This window comes from Microtus oregoni, unplaced genomic scaffold (genome assembly GCF_018167655.1).
Source record: "Microtus oregoni isolate MIOR12 unplaced genomic scaffold, Mior012 000002F_ref0000024, whole genome shotgun sequence".
Taxonomy (NCBI): domain Eukaryota; kingdom Metazoa; phylum Chordata; class Mammalia; order Rodentia; family Cricetidae; genus Microtus; species Microtus oregoni.
In genome coordinates this window covers 84,859,072-84,880,500 of record NW_024543061.1, presented here as the reverse complement: position 1 = coordinate 84,880,500, position 21,429 = coordinate 84,859,072, and the positions used below count along the sequence as shown (strand labels likewise).

At 40.5% G+C, this 21,429-nt stretch overlaps 3 protein-coding genes across 6 annotated transcripts in view; 2 read left to right on the top strand and 1 right to left on the bottom strand.

Moving 5' to 3' along the window:
- Nucleotides 1-12,353, top strand: part of Kras (KRAS proto-oncogene, GTPase) — a 35,118-nt gene extending 22,765 nt beyond the window's left edge. The window contains exons 5-6 of one of the 2 annotated variants that reach the window (XM_041680236.1): nucleotides 3,974-4,097; nucleotides 8,187-12,353. In XM_041680236.1, the coding sequence (XP_041536170.1) occupies nucleotides 3,974-4,093 (120 nt within the window). In that variant the 3' untranslated portion in view covers nucleotides 4,094-4,097; nucleotides 8,187-12,353. The remainder of the gene's footprint in view (nucleotides 1-3,973; nucleotides 4,098-8,186) is intronic. The other variant, XM_041680241.1, reaches the window with a different exon arrangement.
- Nucleotides 12,354-12,526: 173 nt separating this feature from the next.
- Etfrf1 (electron transfer flavoprotein regulatory factor 1) lies at nucleotides 12,527-15,862 on the bottom strand. Of its 3 annotated transcripts, none has more exons than XM_041680254.1 (3): nucleotides 15,730-15,862; nucleotides 13,547-13,629; nucleotides 12,527-13,468 (listed from the first exon to the last, which is right to left on the bottom strand). In XM_041680254.1, the coding sequence occupies exons 2-3, from the start codon at nucleotides 13,595-13,597 to the stop codon at nucleotides 13,253-13,255; spliced, it is 267 nt and encodes an 88-aa protein (XP_041536188.1). In that variant the 5' UTR covers nucleotides 13,598-13,629; nucleotides 15,730-15,862; the 3' UTR covers nucleotides 12,527-13,252. The 3 variants fall into 3 exon arrangements, with proteins under 3 accessions (XP_041536188.1, XP_041536197.1, XP_041536206.1); XM_041680263.1 differs by having other exon boundaries at nucleotides 15,738-15,859; XM_041680272.1 differs by lacking the exon at nucleotides 15,730-15,862 and adding an exon at nucleotides 15,497-15,709.
- A 191-nt stretch (nucleotides 15,863-16,053) lies between these two features.
- Nucleotides 16,054-21,429, top strand: part of Dnai7 (dynein axonemal intermediate chain 7) — a 46,494-nt gene continuing 41,118 nt past the window's right edge. Inside the window, exon 1 of the mRNA XM_041640089.1 lies at nucleotides 16,054-16,123. Within this exon, the coding sequence (XP_041496023.1) occupies nucleotides 16,121-16,123 (3 nt within the window). The 5' untranslated portion in view covers nucleotides 16,054-16,120. The remainder of the gene's footprint in view (nucleotides 16,124-21,429) is intronic.

The window sequence follows — 21,429 nt, the reverse complement described above, 5'->3', positions numbered from 1 at the left end:
GTGCTATGATGCCCCGGTATTCTTAGTCTCTAAAGAGAGCCACTTCACATTTATCAAGACACTTGGGAATTGACAGGCTTTTCTGAGTTCTGGACAGCGTGTCAGAAAAGGCTGTTGAGACTGAACACCTTGAGGATTAGCTGTGAATTTGTGAAACCGATAAAGCCAAAAGTCAGAGCGAGTGGGTGTCAGGTAGATGACAAGCAGGGGTTTCAGAATAGCCCATTAAAAAAAAAGCCGGGCGGTGGTGGTGCACACCTTTAATCCCAGCCCTTGGGAGGCAGAGGCAGGGGGATCTCTGTGAGTTCGGGACCAGCCTGGTCTACAAGAACTAGTTCCAGGACAGGCTTCAAAACCACAGAGAAACCCTGTCTCGAAAAAAACAAAACAAAACAAAAAAAAGAAAGTGAAACAAATTTAAAACCTCAGGTGCCTAATCTAATAATTGCCCTCCCCCATGAGATAAGTGTTTTGAACTTTGAGTTAGAAGTGGACAGTTATTGAACCCTTGCTGTACTTCAGGAACCCTTACATGGGTAGTAGTTTGACAAGGTTTCTTGAGAAATAATCAGGGATGTGGGGTCGTGTCTCTATTCCCTCCCCAGAAGGCCAGGGTTGCTGCTTCTGTGTAGTCACAGTTGATGCTACAGGTGTGTCACTCCCTTGACAGATGATTCAACAGGGAAGAAAACCCGTGATACAAATATAATCTCTTACTGATAGCAAATGAAAAATGTTATGTTAGCAGGTCTCCAGGGGGTGCTCTGTTTTCATAGTCTCATCTGCTTTGACCTCAAACATTGTCATATCTCTCTGTTTACACAGGAATTACATGCTTAAACTTGGATACTCTTGTTTATACATAGATATTTTCATTTGCCCTCGGGGTTCACTAAGTGACATTTTAAAGTGTCAATAAGTTATACCCTCAAGGACAAATCTCTTATGCACCTTGAGTTTAGCAAGTCGTTGTAACTACCTTATTTTTAAATATTACTTCAAAGTTCAGCATATTAAAATCAGTATTCTGCATTATAGTCCTGTACCTTATGTAGTATTTAGACCTAAGAGGCTGATGATGGTAGGCCAGGATACATAGCACTGTTGTTAAGATCTCTTGATGGCAGCATAACTGTGACACATATTTTCAAGGCATAACTAAGTATGTAAAATGTGGGAAATTACTTTTTAAAATGAATTTAAATTTCATATTTGTAAAACTAAGAAATGGGGGGGGGTTCTGTAGTAACTATTTCTTGGTGTTAATTATCTTGACCCCTGAGACCCTAATACCGAATCCCTGGTGATGGGTAGTTGTCTCTTTAATTATTGGCTTCCAATTCTCTCTCTGCATTGCTGGAAACAGAAATCATCTATTCTTGTGTTGGTGATGGGGATGCTCACACTGAAAAGCAGACAGGATCAGATTTTCTTCTGTTGGAGGGCACACCCTCTTTCTCCTCTCTCCATAGCACATCGACCTCCACACTGACAGTGTGACTTTGATTTTAAAGAAGTAATACAGATTTACTTTCTTTAAGATTTTAAGAAAATATGAGCTTTTGCCTGGTTTGTCTCTTAAATAAATGTATAAATATATGGAGATTTTTTTCATTGGCTTTCAAGTTAAAAGAGAGTAATTATTTATGAAAATATAGATTGACCAGTCATGTTTTACATTTTAAATGCTTTGTAAGTCACTTACCTTAAATAACTTATTTTTATATAATCTGAACATTTCTGATATATTTTGAAGAATAAATAAGTAAAACTTTCACCTTGAATTAATGAGAAAACTACTAAAAACATTCAGATACAAGTGGGGATTTTATTTTAAATGCCACATTTAGTGATTTTTAAAAGTTGAAAATGTTTGTTCCCCTGTAGGAAAGTAGTTGATTAAATTGATTCCATTAAAATAAGATTGGGTTGGGATGCCGGAGAGATGGTTCAGGAGTAAAGAATGCTTGCTACAGTGGGCCATGGTGGCACACACTTAATCCCAGCACTCAAGAGGAAGAGGCAGGCCTGGTGTGCAAAATGAGTTCCAGGACAGCCAGGCAGGGCTAAAAAGAGTGCTTGCTGCTGCTCTTGCAGAGGGCATGACTTTGGTTCCTACCCTCTCACTGGGTGGCTAGCAGTGACTCGAGCTCTGGTGCCTCCGTCTAGCCTCCAAAGGCACCTACCTGTACACATACACACACATAAAAATAATATTTTTTTCTATTTTTTATTATTAGATTGAATATTTTTCATTGGGTGGCACATGGTATTAGGCAGAAGTTTATATTTCAATATGGAATCAATATTTAAATCCTGCTTCTTTACTGAAACTCAGTTTTACAATTTTAAAGGTAAATTACTGAATTTCACTGAAGTGGTTCTTAATACATTTTTGAGATTTATAAAACTTAATGTGCCCTAAATTATTGAAGTACTTTTTCCTAACTGTTAAATGCAGCAAATGACTTACACATGCAAAATGAAGCCTTAGTTGTTGGCTTATTACCCTCAACACTGACTGCCTGATCTCTGTTCCTGATTGAATTTAAAATAAATTGTTTTTTGGCATATTAGCTTCTTAGGTGCTAGGTACATTTATCACATTTGGTTCAATGGAAAAACTTATTTTTACCAATTGTAGAAAAAAATAGAATATACTAATTCTCTATATAAGCAATTCATTATTAAAATGAAATAAAATCCATTTAAAAGTAAATAGTAAAATATGCCAAATTTCTTAAGTATTTACCTTTTTTTTAGAAGAATGGACATAAATATTACATCTGAGGTTGAATTTGTACTACATGTATGTGAAGTTTCTGAACATTAGATAAGCTCCTTTGGTGATGCATTTTTCTGAAGAAATTAGCATTATAATTATAAGCACTTTGTGCCTCTTAGGCTCTTGCCTAATTTTCTGTTTTGAGAAAGTTGAAAATCTTTCCATAAAGGCTGTTTATGATTCTCCTTGTAGATTTATACCACAGCCTTAAGCCAGAAAACCCCATTAGAAGGGCAGAGAGATCGCATAGCAGTTAAGAGCACTTACTATTCCTGCAGAGGTTCTGGGTTCAGGTCCCAGGACCCACATGGTGACTCACAGTCTTGTTATCCAGTTCTAGGTGATCTGAGTCATTCTGACCTTTAAGGACCAGGTGTGCACAAGGTGCACAGACATACATGCGCTCGAAACACTCATGCACATAAAATAAATTCCAAAATAGTTTAAAAGAACCCCTCTTTAGAGTATGCAATTAAAATTCAAGGCACACAGGAGCATCTGCAGACTGTTGGAGACTTATATAAGGATATAAATGTATTGCTCCTATCTTATATATTTCAAATAGTTTGTGGAGTTTCTTGCTTTGGTAAATGGCTGCTACTTAACTTATTTAAATACTGTAATTATCCATCCACTGTGGTACCAGTCTCAGATGGGCTTAGGGATTTAGAAATTAACTAGAATTACCCATTGGAGATAGAACTGGAGGTTCCAATGTTTTGAATCACTTTGGTTGGGACATGGATTTGAGGTTTGGTTTTAGCAAAGCGTCAAGTCTCTAGTCAGCCTCTCTCTCTGCTCCCCTGCTGGGTGGAAGGTGACATCAGTGGTGTATGGAGGTCACCTGTCTTCCTTTGTTCAAGGAAAGTTCAGACCTAACTTCAGTTCCTCAAACTCCAGTTATTATATCGAGAAACACAGACACAGAGCTAGGCTTTTCAGTCTCCTCTGATTCCTAACTAAAAATATTTAACTCTTGATTCCAATAAAAAATTAAATACTTTTGAGAACAAACCAGGTTCTAGCTCATGTTTTAAAGCCGCATCCTCAGTTTTACTCAATCTGGTGTCTGCTTTAAAAAATTCTCAACTATGAAGCTCATAATCCAAACTTCTTACACATGGCTCTCCCAGTAAATTACTCTTCCAAATGAAACAGACTTTAAAGGAGTTGTGTTTTACAATGCAGAGAGTGGAGGATGCTTTTTATACATTGGTGAGAGAGATCCGACAGTACAGATTGAAAAAAATCAGCAAAGAAGAAAAGACTCCTGGCTGTGTGAAAATTAAAAAATGCATTATAATGTAACCTGGTAAGTTCAGCATACTCATTTTGGTACAAAGCAGATGTCTTTCACAGGTAACAAAGCAGACAGAACTACTTAGATGTGGTGTTCTGCTTTGAAGTGTTAAAAATAAGAAACTTGTCATTTGTTTCTGTAATGAGTGCACTGATTTTACAAGAGATTGTTAATTCTGACTGACACCTTTTGGTGACTGCAGTCGACTAGTCTGCATTTGTCATAAGCTCTAATGGCTGCATTAGTTTTAAGTAAACTAAGCATTTGAGAACTGATGGTTTATTTAAAGGAAATCAGATTTAAATTTTAAGATAACCAGCAGCTTTTGAGTAAAAAAATATGTAATAATAATATGGCCCAGAGGTGGGACAAGGCCCAAGTTAACAGTTTCCCCCCTGTGCTTTGTAGCTAGGTGCCTACCCAGGGAGATCTGGGCACCGTTGTGTGCTCCTGTACCCATTCCAAAGCAGCTGTGTTACTTCAGGTCTTGTGCTGTTTCCATGTAGCTGCCATCATCACTGTACAGGCTGCTCCAGAGGAATGCCAGTCTCCTACTTGTGAATCTAGTCAATGGTCCACAGTGAACACCGCTCCAGCATCCCTGCACACACCTTATGTGGTCCTCAACCTCCCCATTTCCCACCTTTTGGAACTTTGTATCTGAAAAGTACCATCTTGCCAGAGTTTTGTCCCTACATAGACACCATGTTAGCCCTGCCTCCCTTCCCTTAAGTCTTGCCTCTTGTTGGATCACAGTATTCTTATCCCTAGTTGGATTAACAAGCTAACATGTGATTACCCAGTCTCTAAGAATCTCTTCAACCCCCTAAAGTGGGCATTGTGGCTTTGTGTATTTCTAGTATACTATTTTTAACTATATGGTTTTTATGTTGCATTGAAGTAGCTTATGTTTTATTCTTTTATTAGACAATAGACTTCCAGAGATGGACCATATATTTTAATCTTTTGTGCCCATTGTGTGCTGGAATTCTTGGCACATAGGTACTTTTTTTTAGTAAATATTGAATGGACCCTTTAACTTCCCTGTCTAACCCAGATTATATTTTGTGTAGTTCACCCAATTCTTCACTCAGTGAGTTGACATTTGTAGATGCTGTTGTCATATATGTGTATCTTGAGAACATGAAACAAAATTAGTGTTTAAGACCACTAAGTGATGTAAACTCAGAAACAAAGCAATACTTGCATGGCTTTCTAAGGGGATTATAAACTCCTATAATTTGTGTCATTGTGTAGAGCCATACTTCCGTTTTAGAAATTGTGCTACAATTCAGCATTAAAAATGCAATTTGAAAAGTTAACCTTTGAAAATAGCAGTCATGACCAGATTTAAGTGGCGAGTTTAACCTTATTCCTTTTCCAGCCTCACTCTTAGATTATTTTAAAATAGAACAACATTTAGAGTATGTGGTACACTTAACATTATATTCAAAACGAAGGCAGAATCACACTGTCCGTCTAAAAGATAGAGTTGTAGCAGTGACTGGCGTGAATGCTAATAGTTTGACCCTATGAATTGAATCGTTGTGATTTTAGTGCATATAGCACAGTCCATATAAAGAAAGGGTATATTTTATGATATTTATAGTTAGATATAAAGTTTTTATTTAATAGCGATAAATACATACTAATTAGTTGTTCATAGTTGTAAAAAAAGGGGTAAGTGTAAACAGAATAATTAGCAGAATATGACATGTGACTTTATGAGAATTAGTTCCCACAAGAACAAGGAGTTCACTGCCCTGTGTACATTAACTATGACATTTCTCTAACCTTGAAGTCATCTACTTAGAATAACTGCAGAACCTGAGAAGAGGGTATGTGCTGTTAAGTTCTGTTTTCCTTGTCTCTTAAATGCTTGTATTTTATTCCCCCTTAAAAAGTTTCATACAACTATCCCTCTCAGGATTTCTATTTCTCTGCATCATTGTTTTAGTATCATTGGTCTTTCTTCATTATAAAAATAGCTCGAGGGCTAATGAGATGGCCATCCAGCCTGAGGACCTGAGTTTGTTCTTCAGATCCACTTGGTGGGAGGCAAGAACTTGCAGGTTGTCCTCTGACCTCCATATGTGTGTCATGGCATGCACACAAACACAGAAATAAATGAATGTAATTTTTTAAAAAGTTGAAACAGAGTAGCCAATATAATGCGTGATCAAAGGGAACTCGTGAAGGTTAAAAGGGAGTTAGATAAGATTGCATCTCAGGGCTGGGAGATGGCTCACTGAATATGCACGCTTATTGTGTTAGTGTGAGCACCTGAGTTCAGATCCCTGGAACTCACAAAAAGCTGGCTAAGTACCAGCTGTAATTCCAGCATTGGGGCAGGGGTCAAAAGTAATCATTGGAGTTTACTGGTCACCGGCCTAGCTCCAGTCTCATTGGGATACTTTGCCTCAAGGGAAGATGGTGGAAAGCAATGGAACAAGACTCCTGGTGTCCTCCTCAGGCCTCCTCTTGAATACACAGGTACCCCTCCCCCCCACACACATGCAGACAAAAAGATTTCATCCAATTCCAAGGGTCTATGACCCTAAGTGGTAAAGTGCCAGTGAGTCATAGGTACTTTTATTATGTCCTTGGAAGGGTTTCTCACCGCGTTAAGGACAGCGTGGAAGGAAGAGTCTGTCTTCCTTTTCTGCCTGAGTGGATCTCATCCTCTAATTCAGCCTTGACTGTATTGTTTGTATTGTATCAGGAATGGTGTTCAGGAGGTGAAAAGCACCAGTGAGAGCAGATTCGGGGTTTGGGGCAATATATATTTATTCACTCGCATTCTAATAGATGATACTGGCATTATCCTGTTTCTCTTTGTTAAATGTGAGCAAGCTTCATTGCCATTCTACCTTTCTAACTGTACCGAATTAGGGATTAGTTGTCAAAATGAAAAGTTGAAAGTATACAGAAGTGGCTTAACTTGTTGGGTGCCATTCTCCAGATTCCCTCTATTGTCTAGGTTTGGAAGCATTATTAGGTTAAAGTTTCTTTCTGTAGTTCCTACTAGGATGAACAGATAAAATAAAGCATGGCCACACATTTCTTCAGCATCACTTCTGCTTTTAACAAAGATAAGGCAAGGGCTTACTCCAGTGTGAACTTGCATATTTAAGGTTTAAAGTCAGTTTTCTTACTTCTAGAATGTACTCTTCATGCCAGGGTCTAGGAGGTTGGAAATTACTCTGACTTAATCAATTTTAGTCACAACTGAAAAAATAGCAAATAGATGTAGGCTTTAATTACTAATGTTGAGGTTCTTTGAAGATGGGTTTTTATATGGCAAGTTTTGAATAGCTGAACAGTAACTAAAACAGAGCATCTTCTGCAGTGTGGTCAAGTCCATCACCTCTCAGACAACTTTGCTCATCACCAGAGGTCAGGAGCATTACAACAACTTTCAAGGCAACAGTGTCCTCAAGTCACATGGCTTACGGTCCAAAGTCCAGAAACTCGGGGACAATTAAGTTGTATATATAAAGGCACACCTACCATACATGGAGGCAAGCATTGAGAATTGTGTCTAAGTTTGCTAGTAGGGAAAAATTAGTAGAAAATTAAGTCCTTTTGTGGGAAAAAAAAGTCATTTGTTAAGCTTATGTAAGATTCTGTGCCACTTACTATCTCTGCATGCTATGAAAGTCAAGTTTCTATTTCTGTAGAATACCAGGACTGGAGAGATGGCTCAGTGGTTAAGAGCACTGGCTGTTCTTCCAGAGGACTCAGCCACGCAGCACCCACAAGGCAGTTCACAACTGTTCCTGGGGATCTGATGCTCTTCTCTGGCCTCTGTTGAGCACTGTACTCACATGATGCAGACAGACGTGCAGACGAAACACTCATACACATTAAGCTGTTTTAAATATCATAAAATTTTTAGGTAATAATTTAAATATTTTAAAATGTTAGAGTATCCATGATGCGATACTTAATGCTAACATTCTGGCCCATTCAGCTACCACAACATCAGCACAAACTGGACTTGCGTTTGTCAGTAAAGTTTCCATTGACAGTGACGTCTATCATGGGGACCGCAGGCCATCAAATGCGTTAACATTTTGATTCTTTTTTGATATATTTCAGGGTGTTGATGATGCCTTCTACACATTAGTCCGAGAAATTCGAAGACATAAAGAAAAGATGAGCAAAGATGGTAAAAAGAAGAAAAAGAAGTCAAAGACAAAGTGTATAATTATGTAAATACAATTTGTACTGTTTTCTTAAGGCATACTTAAGGTGGTAATTTTTGTACATTACACTAAATTATTAGCATTTGTTTTAGCATTACCTAATTCTTTTTTTCCCCTGTTCGTGCATACTGTCAGCTTTTATCTTAAATGCTTATTTTAAAATGACAGTGGAAACCTCTTTATTCCAAGTGCCAGTATTCCCTGGGTTTTGAACTTAAACTAGCAATGCCTGTGGAAGAGACAAAGACCTGAGACTGTCTTGAGTTCTGGTGCGTGCCCTTGATTCCTTGCTACTTCTTTCACCAGCTGTGAGCGTTGGTGTGAACCATGGTAATGAAGCTTTTGAGCCATCCTGTTCTGTGTTTCATCAGGTCACAGAATGAATTAGTAGTAATTACAGCTTCATCTGAGACCATATGATTGGTTCTGCTAAGACTGAGGGATCACAGATTTATGGGCTTCCCTTTGATTCCCTTCTAGCATGTCCGGAGTCTGTCATGCTTCGTAAGTGTAGTTAGTCAGACTGTTCACAAAGGCTTTCTCTTGCTTTCTACTGCTATTACTCATGTCATGCCCCAAAATAGTATATTTTTTCTAGAAAAGGGGGAAAATGGGAAAAAAAAAAGGCAATGGAAAATAGTGAATAAAAGTCCATTCCATATTAGCTAAATTACTGTAAGATTCCTAATAGCTTTTCCTGGTAAGGCAGACCCAGTAAGAAATAGTAACCATTTGGGCTATATTTACAAGCTATTAAATTTTTGTAATAATTCCAACAATTTTAACATTATATAAGTTATCATAAGAATTAGTATAATCCCAATGTCAGAGTGCTCTTTCTTAGCCTAACTTTTAAAGTGTTTTGAACTTATGTCTTGATAGTAGTTTTAATTCTGGTAGAGAAACTGAAGATGATTTGAGACAGTTGCAGCTTAACAGGTGTTGAGATCAAACTTACAAGACTGGGCCTTACGTGACCTGTGATGAGCAACAGTCAGTGTTGGTCAGGATGAGGACAAGGAGAGTTTGGACAGCTCAGTGCATTCTCATGTAGCAGTTCTGCTGACAAATCTGGAATATTTCTTTTGTTTATAATAAAAAATATTTAAATAAATTTCTGTTAGTTTGAAGGTTGAGATGTTGGGGTAAGAGGCTACAAGGAGAGTAAATCTTTAGGACAGTGTAGTATGAAGGTTTGAGAATGTGTGTGACTAGTCTCTCACTCTGAGCAAACATTCCTAATACTTCCCCAGCTGATGTGTACTTAGAAATCTCTGCTCTAAGGATAGACAACAGCAAAAACAATCCCTTCAATGCACTTAAAGCATTCCTTCAAATTTCTGAAGTGACATTAAAATCCACTGGACTATGAGGACTGGATGTCTGTCTTACAAGTCTGACTGTAGGCAGATCACTGTCTTACTCAGTGCTCAGTCATCTCAAAGGCTCCTCACAGCTGTGTAACTTATAGTCCTTTACACACTGATACACCGAGTTGTCACGCTCAGCACAATCTGTAACTTTTTTACATGGATTATCATCTTCACTGCCAGTCCTGGGCAAAATTGTGCAATAGGTAAAGTTCATAGTTCAGTATCCATTCTCCAATTTCCAGATGCCCCAGACTTAGTATAGTTTCCTTTTAATACTTTATTTTCCCCCACTTCAAATTTTATTTTTGCAATGAACAACTCCATGAAAGTTGCCCACTAAGGAAGGTTCATCAAAGCTGCCTATAAAAGAATCCAACAGAAAGCAGACTGGGATTTGAACTGATAGCTGGTTTCAGGAGGTCACTACAGAAATTTAATGTTGATCCTTTTTGACTTCATGCCTGCAGCCCCGTCCAGTGGTGGCTAAGTAGAATTTTAGTGTGGACAAAGAGCACTGTCTGTGGAAGAAGAGCTTAATCTCCATCTGGGGATCATCCTGGTTGATAAGAGTCCACTGTTTTAATGAATGCAGCCTTACAGTGAAAACACTTTAAAGTTTCAATCAGAAAGCTCATTTTTAAAGTCAGAATATATTTCCTTAGCATTTATTCAGTACTTGTCTTAATGCTAGGCACCACACAGGCACTGGGGATGTGATGTGGTGTCCCCAAAGGAGGGACACAATCCTTGGCCCGAGGTTTGTAGTGTGTTTGTAATACTCTAGTAGTAAGATGTGTGGCCGAGGTTTCAGTTTTGCAGAGAGGTGTTTGCAGTTTCCTCTCGATTCAGCAAGAATTGCTGGTTGTGATTCCAGTGCAACTTTATTTCTTCTAAAAGAACAGAAATTCCCTAATCTAGTTTTCTCCTTAAGTACATAATTTTTTTTAAAAAACTTATGAAAATTAAATATTGTCTTCTAAAATAGTTTATTTTGGGTACAAATAAGCAGGCACCTGAATTTATTTGCAAGAAAAGAAAATTAGTAGGATTCTGAAATGTTCTAAACTCTACATGTTCATAGAGCATTCTTTCGGTGGATATTTTAAGTTTTTTTAAATATGTGTGTGGGTTGTTTTTTTTTTTGTTGTTGTTGTTGTTTTATTTTTTGCTTTTTTTTTGCTGGGGGATCTGGCTTCTCTGTGTAGCCCTGGCTGGCCTCAAACTCACAGAGATCTGCCTGCTTGTGCCTCCCAAGTGCTGGGATTAAAGGCCTGAGCCACCGCTGCCCGGATATTAAGTTTTAACACAATTAGTGACGCTTCTTGTTTCTATACAGAGGAGCAGGTGTACTTCAGGAGCTGTGGTGCATAATCAGATATTTACTGGAGACTCTGGGCAGTGTGTTAAGTAGTGGTAATTACCATTGTGTAAATTTTGAATATTTAGTCTTTTGTTAACAAGAAGGTTTTGTAGAGATTTTTCAAAGGGAAAAAGTCCGAGGAACAAACATAAGTGCTCTCTAGTTACTACAGCCTGTTGAAATTGAAAACCAGTGCTAAATCACAGTCATAGGCATTAGCATATTTGTGGGGATATAGCAGACAAATACAATTTGAGTAAATATTTTCAGTCAGGAGTTCTAGGCTCTACTGACTTGAGTCACACTGCATAGGGATTTAGATCCTAATTTTTATAGATTAAAACTTTTCACTGTTGCACAATTTTGTTTAACATACATAAAAGTTACATGAGGCATGTCAGAAGTTACAGTTTGCAGATTCATCTCATTTTGTATTCCACTGATTCTTCCATTTTTTTCCCCCCAAAACAGTAATATATATTTAGGAGGGATTTTTGTAGGCAATAAAAATTTAAACTCCATTTGTTAAAAGTAGTAATTTCTTGATAATTGTGTAGCCATTTTTTTAGGCCCCAAAAGTTACCTTAAAGGTGAATTTATTCTTAATGACTTCTGTGTAATACTGGGTAGCATGAACTCTGTGCTGAAAAATTGAACAGATACACCCAGTAGGTGTAAAATTATGTCACAACATGAAAATTATTTCTAAAGAAGTGTATTAGTTTTCAAAGAATAGTTATTAATTAGATTCAGATTTGTGGTGTGCCTGTTTGGGGCGGCAGTAGGCATTTTAGATGAATTTGGGAAAATTCAGTTCTCTGCAGAAATGCCAATTTCAGACCCACCCACCCCCCCAAGCTAACTGGGCTGTGTCCTGATTTATCTCCAGGTCCCCAATTCCACTGTCTCATTCTTCATGTTGAAAACACTTCTGCATTTTTATTTGAGTGCCAATTTCTTACTAGTGCTATTTCTTAATGTACCATGTTTACCTGGAATGTATTTTAACTATTTTTGTATAGTGTAAACTGAAACATGCACATTTTGTACATTGTGCTTTTCTTTTTCTTTTCTTTTTTCTTTTTTTGGTGTGTGTGGGACATATGCAGTGTGATCCAGTTGTTTTCCATCCTTTGGTTGTGCTGATCTAGGGAATGTTGGTCATATCAAACATTAAATTTAAAAATGACCACTCTTTTAATTAAAATTAACTTTTAAATGTTTATAGGAGTATGTGCTGTGAAGTGATCTGAAATTTGTAATATTTTTGTCATGAACTGTACTGCTCCTAATCATTGTAATGTAATAAAAATAGTTATGGTGACTATAAAGTGTGTAATCACGTATTTCTTATTGTGGCTGAGGTTCAAGTCCAGAGTCTCAACGTTTGTTAGGCAAGCATCCACACCGAGCTACACCTCAGCCCTGACTGTGGGTGTTTCTTGATGGGAATTTGGAACATCTGCCAAGTAGCTGATAGGAACTCCATTAAGCAGACACTTTTTGCCACTTTAATTTGGAAAGTTCTTTATTTATAAAGTTGCTAAGATTATTATATAAACGTTAAAGTGTTTGCTTAAATATGCGTCCTGTTCAGGTAGGCTCACTCCACACTAGCAAAAGTATATTTGCTTTGATGGTGGAAACAGGAACCTTACCCATGAAAGCTAGTCCAGGCTGGACGGGATTTGGGGTTAAGGGGAGCTAACGGCTACATAATGCCAGTCACCTGCTGAGCATCCTCAAACTCAAAGTCACCTTGATATGTCTTATTTTGAAAATTGCATTCAAATCATTTTGAGGAGGTGTTTGTAGACAGCTTTGAATATGTACTTTTCTCTACTAGATGGGGGAAATCACAAGCGCTCACAAGCTAAAGGTTAATATACTTGTTAGACACCATTTGCTGAGGATAGTCTCATTAGTAAATGGAGAAATCGACTAAGGATAATTCGCTATAACATTAGAAAATTGGGTATGTTTATTTTCTTGAAAAATTGTATTCTCATGAAAGGTGCTAAACTTAGAAAGGTGCTGCTGTGTTAATAAAATTTGAGCATGAAGGATTACGAGTAGAGCTCAGTATTGATGAGGCTGACACAAATGTATTAGGGCACCTCTGGGTTTTTAAACATGTACTGTGACAGTGTGAATGGAATCATTTTATAATAGTTGGTACACACAAACAGCTGGCGCTGTCAGCCAGGTGTTGATAGCAATGGTTGGTTAGTTGTTGGTATCTGAATAGTAACGTTGCTTCATAGCTCTGTATTTCCTAAGGAAGTATAAGGCCTCTAGCTCCTTCATCACAAATTCTCCTCGTGCAATGAGCTCTTTGATCTTCTCTGGGTCCTTCACATCCTTGTTTTTAAGGAAAACATTCTTCAAACGCCTTTTAAAATAGTCTGCTCCTTTTGGATAGTCCCGTCCAAGATACAGCAGCTTTAAAAAGAAAGATGTGTTTCTAAGCAATCCATGTCATATGATAACATTTGTAAAGTTGGCAGCATAATTACTTACATTTTTGTAAAGGGCTAGTACTTCTCCTCTCAAAGAATTAGCCATTTTCATTTAACATGGAATCAATCCACTCTTATACATACCTAAAGAAAAGGAAGATTTTTCTTTTCAGATAACTGCTATGTACTCTTCATCACAAACATTACATATTGGGGAAGTGGTAAGCTTGTTTTTATCTTTGTGCGCAGGTGTGCACTTTCCACCGTATGCATGTTGGGGCCATGCCCTCTGGTGTCAGTCCTTTCCATAAACCGTATTCAGTGAGCTGGCCCTGTGTTCAGGGACTCCAGCCTTGCTGGGGTCTTGCTCGTGTGTTTTATTCACTAAGATATACTCCCCAGAATGGTAGTTTGTGCTGAGAGCTTTTATAATCTAGGCTCTCTTAGCTTTTCCAAGCCTGTTTGCATACCAAAAGGAAAACTGTCTACCCCACTCTCAAGGTTAAGCGTCATTACTTGGGAGACACTAAGAGTCCAAATCTCAAAAGGTGTTCTCGGAGGAGAGTTAAAGACGAAAAGAAACGGTGTTGGGAGATCAAAGAGGTTGGCGCAGAACGAGAATGCACAATGATGGAATGAGGGCAACTGAAGCATTTGGCAAGGACTCCACAGGAACAGACAGCATCTGCAGTGGTGACCATGCTTCTTATGTTGAGTGGCTCAAGGTGCCAAGGAGCAGAGTTTGGGAAAGGCCTCACTTGACCATGCCTAAATATATTCCCATTTCTAACCTCTTACATTGCATCTTTATCAGCTAGGCACAATTCCACTGTTGTTATGGCTGATTAAAAGTGCTTGCCAGGATTCTGCCCTGTAAAATTACTTGTTCCCAGGAATCTACTTCATGTAGAAGCAAATGAATTTATAAACCACCATATGGATGGGATATTTTAGGAGGCAATATGGACTAGAACACTAGTTCTCAAACTTTCCAAATGCCATGACCCTTTAATAGTTCCTCAGGTTGTGGTGACCCCCAACCACAAAACTACTTTTGTTGCTACTTCATAATTAATTTTGTTACCCTTATGAATCGTAGCATAGATGGTTTTAGATGACCCCTGTGAAAGGGTCGTTTGACTCCAAAGGTTGCCACTCACAGGTTGAGACATGCTGTACTGGAAGCTCACTACAATAGGGACTGTCTGGGCCTCTTAAATACTGAGTAAAGGTGTGCACTTGTACATCCAAGTCCTTTATGCATGTGTGGTTCTTATATTGATCTTTATATAATCTGGTGACACCACAAAACAATAGTAGTAGCTTTGTTGAGTAATTAAAAACAAAAGCTAACTTTCCAACAACGGCTTATAGTGAGCTAAATTTGAATTTGTATGCAGTGGATGGTGAGTTTTTATCTCGTTACCAAGGCTCAGAGGGCAGTAAGATCATAAGTATTACGCAACCAATAACTTTAACCCACAAAAACTAGCTGCCAGTAATACTTAGGAATAGAACATTTAGTCAGGGGCATGTAAGAACGTGATAGAACATTAAATTGGAATTTAGATAGGGGACATAATTTTACTTCGTTTTGTGTTTAATAGGTTGGACAGGTCTTAAACTGGGGTTAGGACAAATAATTGACTCGGTTTCTGCTACTTTCCGGTTGGTGTAACGTGCCATTTCTTTATACAGAGAGGTGCTCCGATTCTGAAGGCTGCTACAACAGCGCAACTGAGTCGGTGACCTTGGGACAAAACGGGCTCGCTGGATCTTAGCCACGTCTACCGGAATAGTTTGCCCAGGAATTAATTCGAGTCACTTTCACACCTTGTGTGGGCAGCTCTAGGGGAAAGGGGCGAATGTTTTGCACAGAAACTAAACCATCGCGGTCAGTGAGGAATCTTCACTACTTTAGTCTCTAGGTAAGGACCCTCTAGGAGCCCATCTGCCTCGCCTACGCGGCCAAGCGACCTCCTGGCGACCTGCCCAGAGCCGGTGGCTTTACCTAGTCGCCGGCTGGCGCCATCCTTAGATCCCCGGGAAATGGCTTGCTGCGGAGCACAGAAGCGAGGGAAAAACCCCTTTATAGAGTCGGGCGTGGCGACCCACGGCTGTAACCCCAGCTCGGAGGAGGAGGAGGAGGGCTAGAGGGATGCCCGCGAGTTCCAAGTCAGCCTGGGACGCAGCGTGAGAACACACAGCTCCCCTCCCACCGCAGAGCCCGCTCCTAAAGCATACTTCACCACCTGCAGGTCCGGATCCGGAAAACCAGTCGCTCGGCCGCCGCGCTCCAGCGCTTTGCGGCAGCACGGCCGTAAACGCTCTGACAGCGGCAGTCCTCCCTCGGAGGGGGCGGGGCGCCTGCCGGAAGTGGGCGGGGCGCCGGCCGGAGTGGGCGGCCCTAGGTAACTGGCCGTGGGGGCGGGGCTCGTGTCGGAAGTGAGCTAGGGCTCGAGCCGCCAGTTTATGACAAGGACAAGACTCCCGCCGGAAGACCGCAGGGCGACTGCGCCGGCGGACCTCCGCAGAGCGCTGGGATTGGTGCGTGGGCGTGGCCTGTCGCCCTGACAACCGTGAGCGTTCCTACGCTGCAGAGTTCAGACTTTTCCTTCCAGAGGGTCCTTCTCTCATGGTGAGCCGGGGAAAAGGAGGGAGACGAGGGGCGAGCGCGGACTGACGGGAGGGGAGCCGGTGGACGGGCGCAGTCCCAAACCAGCTCGTGCAAACCGAAGGTGGCGGGGTCCGCACGTCTCCCGTAGCTAAACTCGAAACTTGATCCTTACCGAGTAACTTCCGGTGATGCGCATTCCTTTTACTCTGCAACCTGTCAGAAACGTTTTCAGACCAGCGGCGATGGCTTAGTCGACTTTGAAGTTACTTCGTATGTCTTTCCTAGGAACCTAAATTGTTTTGCTTCTAAGTAGTCAGCCTACACTCATTCATTATAATAAAGCTTGCTATTTTGTTTTTCTTGCATTTCAACTTTCACGTCTTCACCAAGGAGACCGACCAACATGGAACTAACGACGTGTATGTTTCCCATTCTCCATCAAGAGATCGTGTTTTCACATTCAGTTTCACAACTGACACGGAGAATGCAATTACTGATTTTGTAATTGAAATTCAGAGTACATTCTTTTTTATTTTATTTATTTATTTATTTATTTATTTATTTATTTATTTATTTGAGACAGGGTTCTTCTGTAGCTTTGGAACCTGTCCTGGAACTAGCTCTTGTAGATCAGGCTGGCCTGGAACTCAGAGATCCGCCTGCCACTGCTTCCCTGGTGCCGGGATTAAAGGCGTGCGCCACCACCGCTAGGTCAGAGTACATTCTTTATGATTCCTGCAGGAAGTCAGAACAGAGTATGCCAGCGCCCCTGCAGCAGGCAAATTGAGCGGAGTTAACTGCCACGCTTTACCATGGTAACAGCTGTGTTTCTGAAGCAGTAAATAAGTTATCAAGGCCAGGTAAAGAAGGAAAGACTGGTACTTTTAAACCTCTTTTAAAATATAAATGTGAATTTTCTGTAAGTGGTAGGAAGAAATGGATACTGGAGAACTCCCCTGGCAAACCCCAGCGGAGCTTAAGCCAAATCAAAACCTGTGGCAGTTTACTAGAACAATCACTTGTTTGCTCCATCGAAACGAGTTTGAATTTCTTTTTCCTAGATCTGCCTAGCACAGTTTCTCAAAGACTGACCCTGCAGCTTTTGTTTCCAAGCCGGTCGGAGGATTTGCTTAAAATATAGAATCCAGGAAGTTGTGACTTCAAATCTCCTATCTCAGGGTTTTCAGGGAACAAAGTGCCATAAACACGGTGGCTTAAACAGAAGCTGCCTGCCTCACCGTTGTGGAGAAGGAACATCTGAGACCAGAGTGGCAGCCTTGGGGGGATTGTCTCTACTTCTAATAGTACCTTGGGGTGTAGGAGTGTAACCTCACTTTTCACGAAATGTTTATTTTCTTTGTGAGAGTCTATATTCAAGATTTCTCTTTCTACATGGGTACCAGTCATATTAATCCAGAGGTCCACCCAGTTTCAATAGCAGGTCATCTTAATTTGGTGAAATCATCGCTGACCCTTTATCTAAGCAGGTCAAATGTGACATACAAGAAGTTAAGATTTTAGTGTGTGAATCTGAAAGGACATAATCCCACCCCTCAGTCTAAAGAATTATAATACAGGAAAAGGGCGTGACTACATTCACTGGTAAGTCCAGGCATACGGATTTCTCAGAAAGCAGTGACACCTTCACTGCTGAAGTTTGGAGAGCAGGTTTACTCCTTGATGGCTCTTGTGTTGGCAGGAAGGACAAGGGTGGGGCTTTTCTCAAGCCTGCTTCATGTTAGAAATAGAAGTGAGAGATAAAAATGTGTGCGTTGTCTTTAAGATGAGTGCTTGAGACTAGGGCAGGGCATTCACATAATCTCCACGCGGTGTTTGTTTCAAGATGGAAGCGTGTTGACCGTGTTGACCATGGTTGTAGGGATAAAAACCCATCTGTAGAAATCACACAAGGGAAAGCTGCCGTGGTCGTCCCTGTAGCTCTAGCTAGACTTTAGAGTGTCCTGCGTGTAGATCACCAGTAACGATCTAAGGAGTGAATCTCTGAAGTGTGTACACATTCAGGACGATGTCATTGAATGTATGCCGACTTTAGCGCTTGTGTATTATAATGATGCTCCTATGGCTTGAACCAGTATTTCCTATAGCTCTTCAGAGCTGCAAACTGTGTAACTTATACTCACACAGTTCCTTTACAAATCTTCACCAGAAAGCTGATGGGCACACAGGACTTCTCGGGAATTTACGAATAGTATTACTGAGCAATACTTATAACTGTAAACCAGTATTGAAGTACTGTGCTTTCCAAAATGGGTAGATCGACTTTAACACATGTGGCCGGACAGGCTTCATTTTATCGTTGGTTGGCAAACTTTAAAAATCTGACGGCCTCCCCATAAAAACCACCAGCCTTACGTAATAGAAAGGTTCCTTTATGAGCAGCCCACATTTGCAGATGTGATGTAGTACCACTAGCCAGCAATTTGTGCTGGCTTCTTTTTACAACATCTTTTCAGTTTAATGTACCTAAAGAGTCACCCAAAAGTTCCAAAGAAGGTACAAAGAACATTCCCTTCACCAGTTTCTCCTAAATAATGTTCTATGCTGTGCTTTGTTGAAAGTATCTGAATTCTCTTTAAAATATGTCAATGCTTTTGTTTTCCAACCATTTAGGGTCCCAAACCAAAAAAGGTATGTAGAAATTATGTTTTCAAAATAGATAGTTGTATATATTGTACAAATGAGCTTCTTATGAAATTTTGAAATAATTTTCTAGTTATAGTTTATAGAATTTAGTAAGCTCATCTTCTAGATAATAATATTGTTTAAATAATTGGGTAATTCTTCACAATTACAAATTATCTTACACTTGATGATATTTCTAGTTTGAAATTTATAAATTGCCTTTAGTTCCTACCTGTGCCTGGATTTGAGGCTTTAGATTTCACTTCCAATGTAGAATGTGTTGGGTTAAACTGTCCTTCTACTTATTTCACATAAACCTAAAATGTAGTTACAGGCCTGCTGTGATTGGCACAGGCTTGTGGTTTTCTGCGTTCCTTTGCACAGGGTAGAAACTGAGGTTGGCTAAAGGACACGCTACCCCATATGTCTGGAATATTGAGGTTGGCTAAAGGACACGCTACCCCATATATCTGGAATATTGAGGTTGGCTAAAGGACACGCTACCCCTATGTCTGGAATATTGAGGTTGGCTAAAGGACACGCTACCCCATATATCTGGAATATTGAGGTTGGCTAAAGGACACACTACCCCATATATCTAGAATATTGAGTTTGGCTAAAGAACACGCTGCCCCTATGTCTGGAATATTGAGTTTGGGTAAAGGACATGCTATCCCATATATCTAGAATATTGAGGTTGGCTAAAGAACACGCTACCCCATATATCTGGAATATTGAGGTTGGCTAAAGAACACACTACCCCGTATGTCTGGAATATTGAGGTTGGCTAAAGGACTCACTACCCCTATGTCTGGATGTCTTTTCCATCCTCCCTCCCTCCCTCCCTCCCTCCCTCCTTCCCTCTCTCTTTCCCTCTCTCCTTCCTTCCCTTTCTTTCTTTTCTTTTTCTTCTTTTAACAAAACCACTTCTCAAGTGTGGCATGGCATCTCACACCTGCAGTCCCAGCTACAGTGGAGTTTGAAATAGGAAGTTCATGAGTTTGAAGGCAGCTTGGACCAAAACCAAACCAAAACAACCTCCCTACCCCTGCCCAATAAAAACAAAGACACAAACAACAAACAAAAACTGTTTGATCAGACATTGTCCCCCAAATTAAAGTCTAATAAAACAGTTAAAAAGAAGCTGCATTGTTCTAGTTGTGAAATACTCAGACTGATCGCGCTGGGCCTGAGGTCCTAAAAGGCAGCAGTGTGTGGGGCTCAGCAGTGCTTACCTCTCTCAGGAATGCGAAGAGCATCTCGGTCTCGCCCTAGTCCTGTCTATGGTCAGAACCCTGACCTGTTCACCTCCCTGACCACGACCGGAGCATAGGCTTAATGTACCTGCTTTAAAGTATGTCCTACCGTTCTCTCTTGAAAACTCAGTCACATCCGACCCTCCTCGTCCCTTGGTCCTGCACTCATGGATTAAACCAAACAAATTAAGACTCTTCTTCAGACATGTTACCAGAAGGTTGGGTGTGGTGGTGCTTTCTTTGATCCCAGTGCCCAGAGAACCACAGGTTCTAATCCAGCTTCAGCTACGCAATGAGACCTTGCCTCAAAAAAAAGGGGGGGGGGGACCAAACTCAGGTCCTCTGCAAGAGTAGCAAGTGCTTGTCCCTCTAACCTCCAGCATCCACATGGTGGCTGTCAGTTCTGTAACTCCAGTTCCAGGGATCTAACACCCTCTTCTGACCTCTGTGAGCACCAGGCACACACAGGATGCTCATACACATATAATTTTTTAAAAAATCAAATGTAATAGGAACAGTACTGTGTATTTTGGAAATCTAGAATAAATAATTTGGAATGTTTTGGTGATAAAGAAATAAATATTTGGGAAATCCCTCTACAGAGAACACATGCAGACTTTTATGTAGAGTTGTTCCTGGACAACAAATGCAGCAGCTGCCTAGATTGGATGTGTAGCATGTAGGAGAAGATACACACAGGTCGCATGCACACACTATGTGACCTGCGTGTATGAACTTCGGCTTTCATAGAGTGCTGTAACTCACATGAAGAGGGACTGTCCACTCTCTGGGTTCTCAACACATGTGTTAGGATGTGCCTACATGTTTGAGTGCAGTCAGAGGACAACATACAGGAATCTGTTCTCTCCTTCTACCACATGGGTCCCCGAGACTGAACTGAGGTCAGTCCTAAGTCTTGGCAGCAAGTGCCTTTACCTTCTGAGCCACCTTGGTGGCCCATTCTTTTCCTTCAGCTCTCGAGCTCTTTATAGCCAGGCCATCTCTTCTGAGGCCTTGTGTACACTTGGAAATGCTCTACCACTGAGTTGGAGTCTCCATCCTTAGCACGTTTTTATATCTGGAACATTTAGTGCTGTGCCTGGTCAGTATGGAAGTTGAGTCAACGTTTGTTGACAGAACACATGGAAGCCTGTCGAATCTACAAGCACGTGGGCTCTGGATGACCCGGGATGAATGCTTCTGTGACTATGTACTGAATAGTTACACAATCAAACATTTCTTCAGGGAATCACTGCATGCTCTCTGTGTGTAGCAGTTACAGGGATGCACCACCACGCTCCTCTGCACCTCAGCAGCAGCTCCTGCCTCTGTGCCTTCAGCTCTTCCTGACCCCTCTGTGGAGTCTTCCAGAGCCTTCCAGCTCCCTGCCTGGTGGCTGCACGGCCCTTCTTATGGCGCCGTCCCCTA

Excerpts from the sequence above, each read along its gene's own strand:
- Etfrf1 (XM_041680254.1), bottom strand. The coding sequence starts at position 13,597 with ATGAAAATGGCTAATTCTTTGAGAGGAGAAGTACTAGCCCTTTACAAA. Across the intron at positions 13,469-13,546 it reads TACTAGCCCTTTACAAAAAT|CTGCTGTATCTTGGACGGGA; the intron begins GTAAGTAATTAT and ends TTCTTTTTAAAG.